The sequence below is a fragment of the Trichosurus vulpecula genome, chromosome 5 (genome assembly GCF_011100635.1).
Source record: "Trichosurus vulpecula isolate mTriVul1 chromosome 5, mTriVul1.pri, whole genome shotgun sequence".
Lineage (NCBI taxonomy): Eukaryota > Metazoa > Chordata > Mammalia > Diprotodontia > Phalangeridae > Trichosurus > Trichosurus vulpecula.
This window is the reverse complement of record NC_050577.1, coordinates 94,219,079-94,231,090: the sequence shown is the minus strand read 5'-3', so window position 1 is coordinate 94,231,090 and position 12,012 is coordinate 94,219,079. Positions and strand designations below refer to the sequence as shown.

The window sequence follows — 12,012 nt, the reverse complement described above, 5'->3', positions numbered from 1 at the left end:
CACCTTGTGACCCAAAGGCCTAGGGCTCCTTTCCCCCCAGGATGGTTTTCCAAGCCCTGTCTCGCTCTAGACCGCAGGCTTTGTCTTCCATGAAAAAAATGGTGGGCATTGCCTAGCAGCTGCGGAGCTAGAGCCTTCCGGGCCCCCACAAAACCCCGGGCACAGCCGTTGCTGCCCGCGGGCTCTCCACCCCTGACCCGGCCTTCATAAAACGCGGCTGTCGGCGGGGTGCCACTACGCCCCATGACACTCCTCGGGCGGGGACACAGAGCCACAGAGACGTCAGAAGCCTTTGGTGCTTTATTACGGGAGCAGCCCGCGGACCCCACGGACAGGAGCTTGAAACCAACACCCCCTTCCCGCCCGCCCCCAGCACTGAGTCCCATCGAACTGGGAGGGAATAGAAGAGGGGGCGCTTTACGGCCACCTTCGCTGGATATTGCCGACCCTCATGGCCGGTGCCTGATTACTGCCAGCCAGTTTAACTCCAGCCACACATAGCATCGTGACCCTGCCCTGTGATCCGCCCTTCAAAAAGGGTCTGGAAATGAAAATGGGGCTTCTCTTGTCTCCCTGCCTGGGCTCAGAAGGTGCCACTGGTGCTGGATGAGGTGCCTCCTGCTCCCCCTCCTTTCAGCTTGTGTCAGGGGATTCCCCCGGTTTCTCCCCATGTGCCCACCCCCCACACCCTCACTTCGGTTGTCTGGGGCTAGCTCAAAACTTCCCATCACCCCTGGTGTGTGAGCTATGATGGCTTGCACAAGAGCCAGCAGGTGAAGGCTAATGGTCTTCCCAACTGAAATGGAGAACCTGGGAAAGGAAAGGATGATGTGTGGCAGGGTATCTAGGTGCCCCAAATCCTGAGAAAACCTCCCTTGCCCAAACCTTCCCCCATTGATCCTCCTCCTGTGGTCCTCATAACCACCACCATGCCACCCCCTTTCATTAACTTCATTCCCCTTTTCTGTTTTTCCCACCGCAGGCAATACTGACCCAATTGGTTGACTTCTCAGCCACTGCTGGGCTTAAGCTCTGGCTCCTTCTGAGCCTTGCTCTCCTCTTGCCACCCCCCAAGGGGTAGATTACTGGCTCCTGTGGGCCCCCATTGTTGTCTGGGGCTGGAGCTGGAGCTAGAGGTAGGGCTGGTACCTGGGAAAAGAAGCCATTAGTCCTACGAAATTCAGATAGACCTGAAGCTGGAAGGGACTTCAAAAGCTATCTAGTGTTTATTTTACAGACAGGGAAACCAAGGCCCATGGAGGTGAAGTGATTGGCCCAAGATCTCACAAGTAACAAGCAACAGGCAGGATTAGAACCCAGACCCTCTGACTCCATTGTATCATGATGCTTCCTCCTTCCCAATTGCTAGGTTCTTACCATCACTATGCCAGGTCAGGGTCTCATCTTCAGGGGTGAGTGGCCTTTGGGGGCTGGGCCAGATTCTTGGGAGTGGAGTGGCTGAGGTTTCTCCCCACTGCTCTTGCTGCTGCTGCTGGTGGAGCTGAGTGGTGGAGGAAGGGCATGAGCACCAGGACTGGCTTCTTTCCTTGACCCCACCCTTCAAGCACAGAGGTTTCTACAGGGAGACTGAAGGGTGGAGGGGTGGCTCTGGCTCTCACACCACACGAGACACACATTTCCTCTGGCAATTCTGCCCCCTCAACATTCAAACATGTCAGTTACAGGTGCGTGCTTGCTCTCTCTCTCTCTCTCTCTCTCTCTCAGACCCTTCTTTGTTACCTTGTTCCCAGCTCACCTGATGCAGGTAAATGGCATGAAGACTCATCTCGGCAGAGGCAAGCTCTGAAAGCAGGGCAGGGTTCTGCACCCCAGGACTCCCTGGAGATACACAACTAAAACAGGCAGCCCAGCAGGTCAGAGAGATGCATTCTGCCACCTCTGAACAGCAACTTTAGCTCAATGGGCTTTGACCCGCCCCCCCCCAATAGTGACTATTTCTTGGTCACATCCTTCCCAGAGGGCAGATCCTCTGTATGACCACCATCATCCCCATCTTCACCAGGCTCCTCCCAAAAGATCAGGATTTCCCTTAGGCATCTCAGGTCTGTGCCTCCCCCATCATTCCACTCTGATTCCCCCAACACACACCACACTTTGTACCCACCCCCACCTCTGATCTTGGCCGGCCTGGGATGTGGAACCTGACAGGGAGGCCAGGAGGCTGGCAGTTGCAGCAGCTGGGCAGGGAGCAACTGGACTCAGTTCCCTGGTTGGCAGAAGGGGATGTAACAGCAGGCTGGCCAGGAGCGCTTCAGGCTGCAGGCAAGAGGAAAGTGGTAGAATACTTGGGGGAGGTTGGGGTGGTAAGGTCAGTGAATCTCCACAGGAAGGTACAGATTGACTGGGACTCCAGAGTTAAGAACACAAGGTATAAGAATGGAATGAGTTGGGTTGAGTCAAGGTTCCAGGCTATGTATAGGTAAAAGGATAGTCCCTGGCTGTGAAGACCAAGAGGGGCAGCCCAAGAAGATAAAGATTGGGGGAGGGCTGGGAGGCACTCACTGAAGATGTAGTGGAGTCACTTAGAAAGCTGGGACCTTGACCAGGTGTGGGGGGGGACCGGACTGGACTAGAAGCCCAGAGAGCAGCATCCTGTTGGACCCGGCCCCGAAGCTGCTCCAAGAATCGGGAGCTGTGCCCGGGCGGACGCCAGCGAGGGTGGGCCAGTGAGAAACGCATCAAGGAAAGCTCTGTCTTCCCGCCTTCTGCACGCTGGGATACTGAGGCCTCTGTCTGTCCTGCTGAGAGCCACTGCAGGAAAATCATCATCCATCACATGTACAGGACACTGTTCTTTGTCGAACTCATGACTTCAATGGGATGAGGAAGCTACCTCCCTCAGTGTCCGCAGGCCACTGCTCTACACCGGGGCACTTTGAGGGTAAACAGCTTGCCCAGGGTCCTATATATGTCAGAGGCAGCAGGACCAGGTCGTCCTGACTGGAAGGCCGACTCTCTAGACACTATACTGCTTTGCCAATCTACTGGGCGCTTTTCAAAGCACTTTCCTAATCATTTGATCTTCAGGACAATCTCGTGAAGTAGTCTGGGCAAAGATGTGCACTACGTAGCACAGTGGATAACACACTAGACCACAAGTCAGGAGGACCTGAGTTCAAATCCAGCCTCAGACACCAGCTATGCGACCCTGGGCAACTCACTTAACCTGTCTACCTCAGTTCCTTGTCTGTAAAATGGGGATAATGGCACCTGCCTCCAAGTGTTGGGTAGTTATCATAGTCATCACTATTATTATACGAATGAAGAAATTGGTCCTAGAAAAGGTTAAGCAACTTGCCCAAGGTCACACAATTAAGACAGCCCAGGACTGTTGTCTAAATGTGTCCTACACTCTTTTCACTGTATCACCATGCTTCTAAATATGGAACGTGCTTCTGCCCAGCATGCACACACCCTTGGACCTGGTTCTGTTCCTATCTTGAAATATCTGAAGATAACATGATTGACTGTATTCTGCTCCCCATCCCCCATAGACTCTGTCTTGGCCAGGGCCCCCATCTCCTAAGTCTAGCACAGAGAAAGGAAGAGTCAGGAAGAAGGGTTAGAGAGGGGATCTAACCTGGGGATGGCCATGGCGCCTCACATCCATGAGAGCAAAGGAACAGACATCCCCGACCCCAGCCACGTCCACAGTGAAGTTCCGAAAAAAGTCAATGAACTCCAGGGCACGAGGGCGAAACCAAAAGAGGAGGGCAAGGGGGGTGAGGACTGGAGAGAGGAGCTCCTCTAGGAGGGAGACCTAGGAGAAATAAAGTGGGACAAGGGGCTAGTAAAAAGGTTCTTGCTAGAAGGGCTAGCTGGGGAAGGAATGGATCAAGTTCTAAGACACCGCTGGAGAGCAGAACACACTGACCCCAAACTACGCCCCAGCTAGAGGGCCTGCCGAGAAGCCAGGGATGTAATGTGTCCTCAGGACTCCTCACAGAGTTAGGGCCCACAGCTGCTCCCCAGAGAAGCCTTCAACTCCACAACTCCCCCCTTAACCAGGCCCCTGAGGCTGCCTTCACTCACAGCTTTATACTGCAAGAGCTGCGACATCTGGTGGTAAGTGCTGGCTTCCCAGCTGGGTCCGGGCTCTTCTGGGAGGTAATGCATGTGAGCAAGAGCTGCTTGCAGCAGGGACTTTGGGGAGCGGCCCAAGAGCTCCTCCTCCGGGATGAAGGACCTGGAGAGAAGAGAGGAGAGGAATGGGGCAAAAGGGGCTGATGGGAAAAACCCAGCCTGGAGGTCAAGAGAGCGGTTTTCTGGTTCTGGCAGACCCTAACTAGTGGTCTGTCCTCATTTTTCTCTGTCTCACTTCCCTCTTCTATAAAATTAGGGGATTGGTCTACATAGTTTTCTAGGTCTTTACCAGCTTGAGATTTCTATGAATCTATGGAAGTTAAGCAGTGTGGGATGACGGATAGAGAGCTGGCCTTCAAGACAAGAGATTTATATTCTGGTCTTAGCACTGGCACTGACTACCTCTGTGGCCATGAGCAAGTAAGCCATTTCCCTTTCCTGGGTCTTAGTTTCCCTGCCTTTAAAATAGGGATGTTAGATCAGGTGCTAACCAAAGTCCTTCCAAGCTCTAAAATTGTATAACTCTTAAAAGTTGAGAGAATGGAATGAATAGATAGACGGGTTTCCCTAGGGTAATTCTCTAAAAAGACAGGGTAAAGAAAACTTCTGCATTGGGACCAAAGTGTCTCCCCAAGGAAGGAAGGAGGTAGGCCATCTTCTGACCTGGCCACAGTCAGTGCCACACCCAGCCCTGTCATGGCAGTCAGCACATGTTCCACAGCCAGCACATCCTCATCATACACAGTGAGCACCAACAGGACAGCTAGCAAGGCACCAGCAAAGAAACCAGCATGGCGGGCCAACAGGGCCAACAGTGGGGCTGGAGGCGCAGCAGCCCGCAAGTAACGTGCAGCAGGGCGGTAGGCTCGGGCCAAACGGGCACGAAGCTCATGGGGCAGTTCGTTAAAATGGCGTAGCTGCAGGCGGGCCAGGCGGGACCAGCGTCTCATCCCCAACGCCCCAGGCTCCCGGCGTAGCAGTTCTGCATGGCTGAAGAAGGCGTGTAACCCCTGCCAAGCCAGCACCAGTGGACAAAGAGCCAGATTGGCCAGTGCCAGCAGCAATAAAGTCCGGCGAAGGCGAGTAGCAAGAGCCCGCCGCTGACAGTTCCGCTTGTAGGCATTGGGCAATGCCCAGCCCCCACGGAAGAGTGAAATTGGGCCACGGAAAAAGAGCAGATCAAGATTGAGAGCCAGTCCCTGGCTAAGGAAAGGTGTGCTGCCTCCCCACGGCAGCGGGCAACGAGCTGGCAGCAGGCCCTTGTTGGCCAGGGCCACCAGGTAGTTGGGGTAGCGCAGGATGCGGTGATGAACATCTAACTCGGTCAGAGGCCGCGGTAGCACACAGAGGCCACCGCCACGTTGCAGAGCCAGGAGACGAGACTGTACCTCGGCCCAGGGCACCTTGCTAAGGTCCTCCTGAGGGAAGAGGGAAAGAGGAGTGAGCCCTAGATTGAGGACCATCCCCTAAAAGAGATTTTCCCCCTCTTGATGATCACTACACTGACATCCAAATATGAACCACTATCCCCATCTGGAAGACCTTGGTTTCATCTGATATTCAGCATGTCTAAATTCAAACTAATGCTTTCTCCCCACCACAAACTTCATCATTCTGTCTTCAAACCTAGTCTTGGTGAGGTACAGGCTCTGGGAGCCCCCTTGAACTCTCCTTGAATCTTCCCACTTGATGAGGCATTTGCCTGAAGCCATCGGCCTTCCATTATGCTAGGCCCAAATCTGTTACTCTCAACCTAGCCTAGCCCTCCATTGTCCAGCTACTTCCCATCCTCAAGCCTATCAAAATATCTATCACCAAATCTGTTACCCTTAAACTAGCCTAACCCTCCACGGTCCTACCTCCTGATTGCATTGGGCAACTTCCCACCCTTGATCCCATCGAAATCCCATTTTCTTGATTCCTGGAGTCTGACCTCTAGTCACCCAGTCCCATCAAGATCTTCTTTAGACTCTTCCTCAAGACCCTCCCTAAGCCCCTCCCCCTATCACCCCAGAACCACCGTAGATCCCTCCCACAAGCTTTCTGTTTTTAAGATCCATCTTGCCTCCAGAAGGCGCTCAGATTCAATCTAGCTCAGACTCAGTCATCAGATTGATCTGGCCCCCTGGCATTAGCGATACAAATGCTCAGGCTCTTAACAATCTACCCAATATGGTAAATCTTTAATAAACTTTGTTTTCCTTTGGCTATGAGAAGGCTTGAGTTTAATTCATTCAGCAGGACCCGGCACGTCAGTATTTTGGGGTCTCCAGCACCCCTAAAAATCTCAACATTTGGTTCCCTAAACCCAAACCTCAACAGTCTCACACCATCCTCCTCTTGTCACTCAGGCTCACAGCTTCAGTCACCTTGGAATTCTCTTTTTCTACCTTTCTCTAACCTTTGCTTCCAATCTGTCACCAAACCTGCCATTTCTTCCTTCCTTTCCACTCTCTTGTGAACTCTTACAGCTGTACTATCCATGCAACTCATTTGACTATAAATCATGTCAGGCCTTAGGACATCTTATACTTTTATTTGGGTTTTCTTTTGGTCAACTTCTCATGCCTGTTTTGTTCTGCCCTCCTAGCTAAACTGTGAGCTCTGAGAGCACAATCTGTGTTTTACACAATGTCTCACCCATAGCGCCCAGGTCAACAGAGAGGAGAGGCCTCAGATTCAAGTAGTTCTAGATTCAAATGCTGTCTCTAACACATGATGGCTGTGTGACACTGGGCAGTTCAGTTAACCTCTTAATGCCCCAGGCAACTGTTACAGACTCTGAATTCCAGAGAAGATACAGGTCTTTGGTAAAGAAAGTGAAGTACTTCCTCTCTACATCAATAGATTCAAAAAACACCCAGAGTACCTAGCACAGGGGCTTAAACACAGAAAGTGCTTAAGAAATAGTTTACTGATTTACCGAAAAAGAAAAAAAGCTCCTTCCCACACTCATCCAGACCTTCATCATGTGGCACCTGGACCATTTCAACAGCCATCAAAATTGGTTTTTCCTTCCACTCTCTCGTCCCTCAAATCCCATCCAGCAAACAGCCCCCAGACTGATCTTCCTAAATCACCACCTCTACCAGGTCACTGTCCTATTGTGAAACCTGCAAAGATTTCTCATTCCCCAGAGAGGAATTCATTCATCCAATAAATATTTATCAAGTGCCTAGGATGTGCCCAGCCCAGTACTTAGGGCTGAGAGAAATACAAATACAAAAAATCACCATCTAAGAGCCACTATCTAGGGAGGAGTGAGTGGTAGTTGAGAACTGTGATTGCATCAGCATGAGGAACTCCCGGGGTGGAAACTCCTCCCATCAAGGAAGATGACTGCTCTTCATAACTTCAAATCATCGAGAGCTCCCTGGGGACTCAGAGAGCTTAAGTGACTTGCCCATGATGACACAGTGTTATGCCCAAGGCAGGACTTGAACCCAGGCCTTTCCAACTCCAAGACCAGTTTTCTATCCATTAAGCCTCACTGCCTCTAAATATCTAATTGTTGTTTGTCCTTATTTCTCAAAGAGGACCATGACATCAGGGAAATGATGACATGACTTGCAGTTGACTTTGATTTGAGTGAGGGAGGGCTGTGCAAGGTCACCAGCCTCACTTTCTCCTCAAGAACCATCTGGATCCAGTGACCAGATATTCATCAGGATGACTGGAGATGACCCAGGATGCAATGGGAGACCCTGGTCCTTTTCTGACTCTAACCCTAAGTGCCCACCTAAGTTCCACTTACAGTTGGCATTTTGGGCCCTCCACACTTAGAGTGAATGTCAATGGTAACTGTTTTTCCTACAAACAGAAACCCTGAGGGTCTTCCCCTCCCAGCTTGATTTTTTTTTCTTTTTTTCTAATTAAAGGGGCCATCCTTCTACTCACTTCTTAAAGAGGCCTATTCTTTGAATGGGCGTTACCTCACTGTAAGGGAGCACATGAATATCTAATTTCTGTCTAGTAGGAAGAGCCAGACCAAAGACACCAATAACTATAATACAGGGCAGTATAGTGACTGACTCCTAATTCTGGGATTTGTCAAACCATAGGCAAGCCACTCTCCTTCCTGGGCTTAAGATCCCCCACCTGTAGAATGAGAAGCTAGGTCTAGATGACTTCTAGGACTTCTTCCAGGTCCAACATTCTATGATTCTATGAATCCCAATGTGAATATATGTGTAGATGTGATTGGCCCCAGAGGGCAGAAATAGGAGAAATGAACGGAAGATACAAAAAGGTACCTGTCCAAATCCTATCCAACCATTACTCCCTTTCTCCAACTAATCCATTCTACCCTTGACAGAGCGGCTGTCAGTAGCATATAGATTCTGATCACAAGCCTTCTTGCATCATCCAGTTGTTTTGTGACACTGATACTAATCTCATCACCTCAGAGTGTAAGAGACTGTAAGCTCTTCAAGGGCAGGCATCTTTTCAGTGTCTCCCAAAGAGCCAAGCATACAGGGAGAGGTCAAGGAAGACTTGATAACTTGACAATAACCCTATTAACAACATTGAGGTCCCAGACCTCCCTGATCCCCACGGAAAACTTTATCTCAGCTTCTGCTTTGACCCACCATCTCACTCTCTTCTTGCCCTCTCCTCTGTCCCCAACATGTCCTGTTTCCCTAGCACCCCCATCTTTTTCCTGAGCCAACTCACTGGGGGAATGTGCAGGGCTTCTCTGTAAAATGTCCGGATGTCCCAGTAGTTCAGGAGGTTGCAGAGGGATCGAAGAAGACGAAATAGCCAAAATCCTGAGGCCAGGAACAAAAGGAAGATCAGGAACGAGCTGGCGCGTATCCTGTATTAGACAGATTGGTAGCCTGGATTAGCATTTGATTGCCTAAAGAGATTATAGTTGGGGTACATAGTAGAATGAGTGAGCCCAAAATCAAAGGGAATGGGGTAGGGATGAAAGAAAGAGCAGATTAGACAAATGGACATAGAAATATGGGACATAGGAAGGATGCTCAGGCTCTGGAGACTGAGACAGAGGGACGCAGCAGGTGGGATTGCCCTGGGTCCCTTTCCTTGCACCAGTCTGACCACCTCTGTTCAGCCTTACTCCCCTAGCCCTCCGCTCATCCTTGCCTGGGCCTAGGCTGTAGCTGGAATGGAGGATGAGGAGGAGCGGCAATGTCTCTGATCTCTCAATCCCTGAAGCATCCAGGCTCCCAAGCCCCTTCTCTGCTCTCACTCACCGCTGTGCACACTGGGCAGCAGGCAGGATAGCATCGGACAGGGTCACCTTGCTGTGAAGGATCCCAGGGGTCTGGTGGGAGCCAGGGGCATCGGGTCGGGTATGGTTAACGGGTCGGTTGGCGAAGAGAACATCATAATCAACGCAGCAGAGCAGGAAGGTGGTGAAAGTAACAATGAAAACGAACTGTCTGTGGATGGAGCGGGATAAGGGTGAAGGCAGAACCGGAGGCATCCAAGGATGGTTGGGATTGGGAGCACAGCCTGAGGATCAGGCCAGCTCCCAGGTCCCTAGTGATCCCAGGGAAAACCACAGCCCTGCCAAGCTTCCTGAGGGGTGGGAAATGAAAGAAGAAAGGAAAGTCGGAGATCAAAGAAGAAAGTGGAGGCTACAGGGGAGTCTGCTGGGAGGGAAAATAATGGGGGATAAAGATGGGAACTAAATATAAAGGACTTACCCCAGCTGGAAGGCATCCTCCAGAAACATGCAGGCAAAGCCATTCCGCTGGTGGTAATTGTAGAGGTACCAGACTCATCAAGGAATAAGGCTGAGATTTATCAAAGACCTCCCCCAAGTCCCAGCACCCACTTAACAACCCCCCTCCCCTCAAGCAGACCACTCATCCCTAAAGTCCAACCCCAGCCAGTTCCCATTCACCCATTCCTTCCCAAGGAATGTCCTGGGCCACAGCCCTCAGCCCTCCTCAGCCTGCATCTCCCCACTACCACCTCCCCTCAACAATGGGCATACAAGATATCTTGGTGAAGAAGCTGTCCAAGTTCTGGATGTGATGCCAAGAGCCTGGATGGAGAAGAGGTACAGATGACTTTTACTCTCATTTCTTTTTACAAGATGTTTTCCTCACAGGCACCCCCCAGGGGTAGATACTATTATCCCTACTCTGCAGCAGAGGAGACTAACCTTGGGATGTGAAGTTACTTATCTAGGAACACCCAGCTAGTCAGTGTGAGAGACAGAACTCTACATGCTGAAGTCTAAGCCACCATTCTAGGTGGTCTCCATTCTCCTAGCCTGTTACCTCCAACTTCTTTGTCTCAATGCCCCTACCCCTTGGACTTTCTAAACTTGGAAACTCTCCGCCATGTATTCCCTTCCCTCTCTCAGCTGTATCTTCTCCCACCTCATATTAGAAGCTGTTCAATTTTGCTTCCCCCATTCCCACTTACCCCTGAGCCCCTCAGGCACATGGAGCAGGGGTTCCTGGTCCTCCCCTGGGAGAGGTGAGTCTTGGTTGTTGTCACAGTCCCTATCAGGGTCACAGTCTTCCAGACGTTCATAATCCTGTTCTGGGATCAGGGGGCCCATCCGAAGCCCAGGGGAGTTCTGGAGGGACCACTGTGAGGGAATGGTAGTCACCGAGGCCAAGCATGGGGTAGAGTAGGATCTTAGGCCAGATGGAGCAGAGGAAAGGGCCCCAGAAGACTCCCCATGAGGAGAAGAGGTTTCTGGGGCTGAGGAGTCATTGATGTGGGGCTGAGTTACACCTGAAGTCCTGGCTGGGCTAAGGGGCCATGGGATGGAAGCAAGAAATGGGGAAGGGGAGCTTCTTGTGTAGGGAGTTGGAGACATGGAAAAAACAGAGATCCTACCCCTTCCAGGCCCAAGACACCGAGAAGGAGGGAGCAAAGGGGCTAACAGTGTAGCTCCTGGCTCTCGCTCCCCCCATCTCTCTTGCTGCCCCTTTCTCCCCCCCCATCCCATCCGTCTCACCATCAAGCTGGTTCCTCCAACAGAAATACTGCTGTTGTTTTCTGGGGTGCAGAGCTTGTGATTCTCCGGATGACAACAACACTGAGTGACTCAGCCATAAGCAGGCCTCAGGCGTCCTGACTCCCAATCACCTGTATGACCACTCATTGCCCCTCCCAAGACTCCTGGGAGAACCTCAAGGTCACCTCTCCCAAGGCTCAGTTATTCCTTTTCTCTCCCACTAAATGGATTATGTTCAAACACACCCCACTCCCCACCTACAACTCTACCAATGCCCTACGCCTCATAGTCTTCTGCCTTTGCCTCTTCCCTGTGTCTGACTCAGTAATGTTGAAACAGTTCCTCAGGACTTCCAAGAAGCAAACTCAAGTGAACTGCGGAGGAAAAGAGACATTGGACTTCCTCAGCTTGCAATGAACATCTCAGATTCCCCTGAGGGTAAGATATGATAGAACAGGAGGGCTGAGCTGAAATCTTCATGCTGGCCTTTGGCTCACTCAGTCAGGAGAAGGGAACCTAGGGGGCCAGTCTATCCAGTCTCATTCCTAAAGACCTGACTCATCAGGAAAGACAGGTGGCACACAGGCATTCAGCCTCCCCTTTCAGACCCATTCCTGAGGTGCTGACTCAGCCACCCAGGTACATGGTTGGGAACTGACATGAAGCCTAGTGCCCTAGGGGATGGTAGGACAAGCACAGGATCTCTGGTTCCTGGAGGATCATGTCAGGCAAATGGTTGTCCACTCACACAATCTGGATTTCAATGCAGCAGACCTGAGGACTGGGATAGGAAAGGATAATAGAATCTAGAGTTAAAAATTACCTTAAAGACTCTCTAGTCCAAACCTTCTTTTTACCGATGAGGAGAGCCCAAGGTCACACAGGTGCTAACCCAAAATTCTAACCTACGTTTCCTGAGTATGAATACGTCCACTTCTGCCTCATTTCTCTTTCTACCCACC

General features: G+C 51.2%; 1 protein-coding gene across 1 annotated transcript; it reads right to left on the bottom strand.

The window, feature by feature from the left end:
• Window positions 1-366: 366 nt before the first annotated feature.
• Window positions 367-11,053, bottom strand: ATG9B (autophagy related 9B). Its single transcript, XM_036758709.1, has 14 exons — window positions 10,507-11,053; window positions 10,077-10,120; window positions 9,777-9,841; window positions 9,321-9,509; window positions 8,779-8,920; window positions 4,768-5,522; window positions 4,054-4,207; window positions 3,602-3,781; window positions 2,524-2,772; window positions 2,132-2,277; window positions 1,757-1,853; window positions 1,378-1,501; window positions 994-1,149; window positions 367-810 (listed from the first exon to the last, which is right to left on the bottom strand). Exons 1-13 carry the CDS (start codon window positions 11,051-11,053, stop codon window positions 1,010-1,012), a joined length of 2,832 nt encoding a protein of 943 aa, XP_036614604.1. The 3' UTR covers window positions 367-810; window positions 994-1,009.
• Window positions 11,054-12,012: the final 959 nt, after the last annotated feature.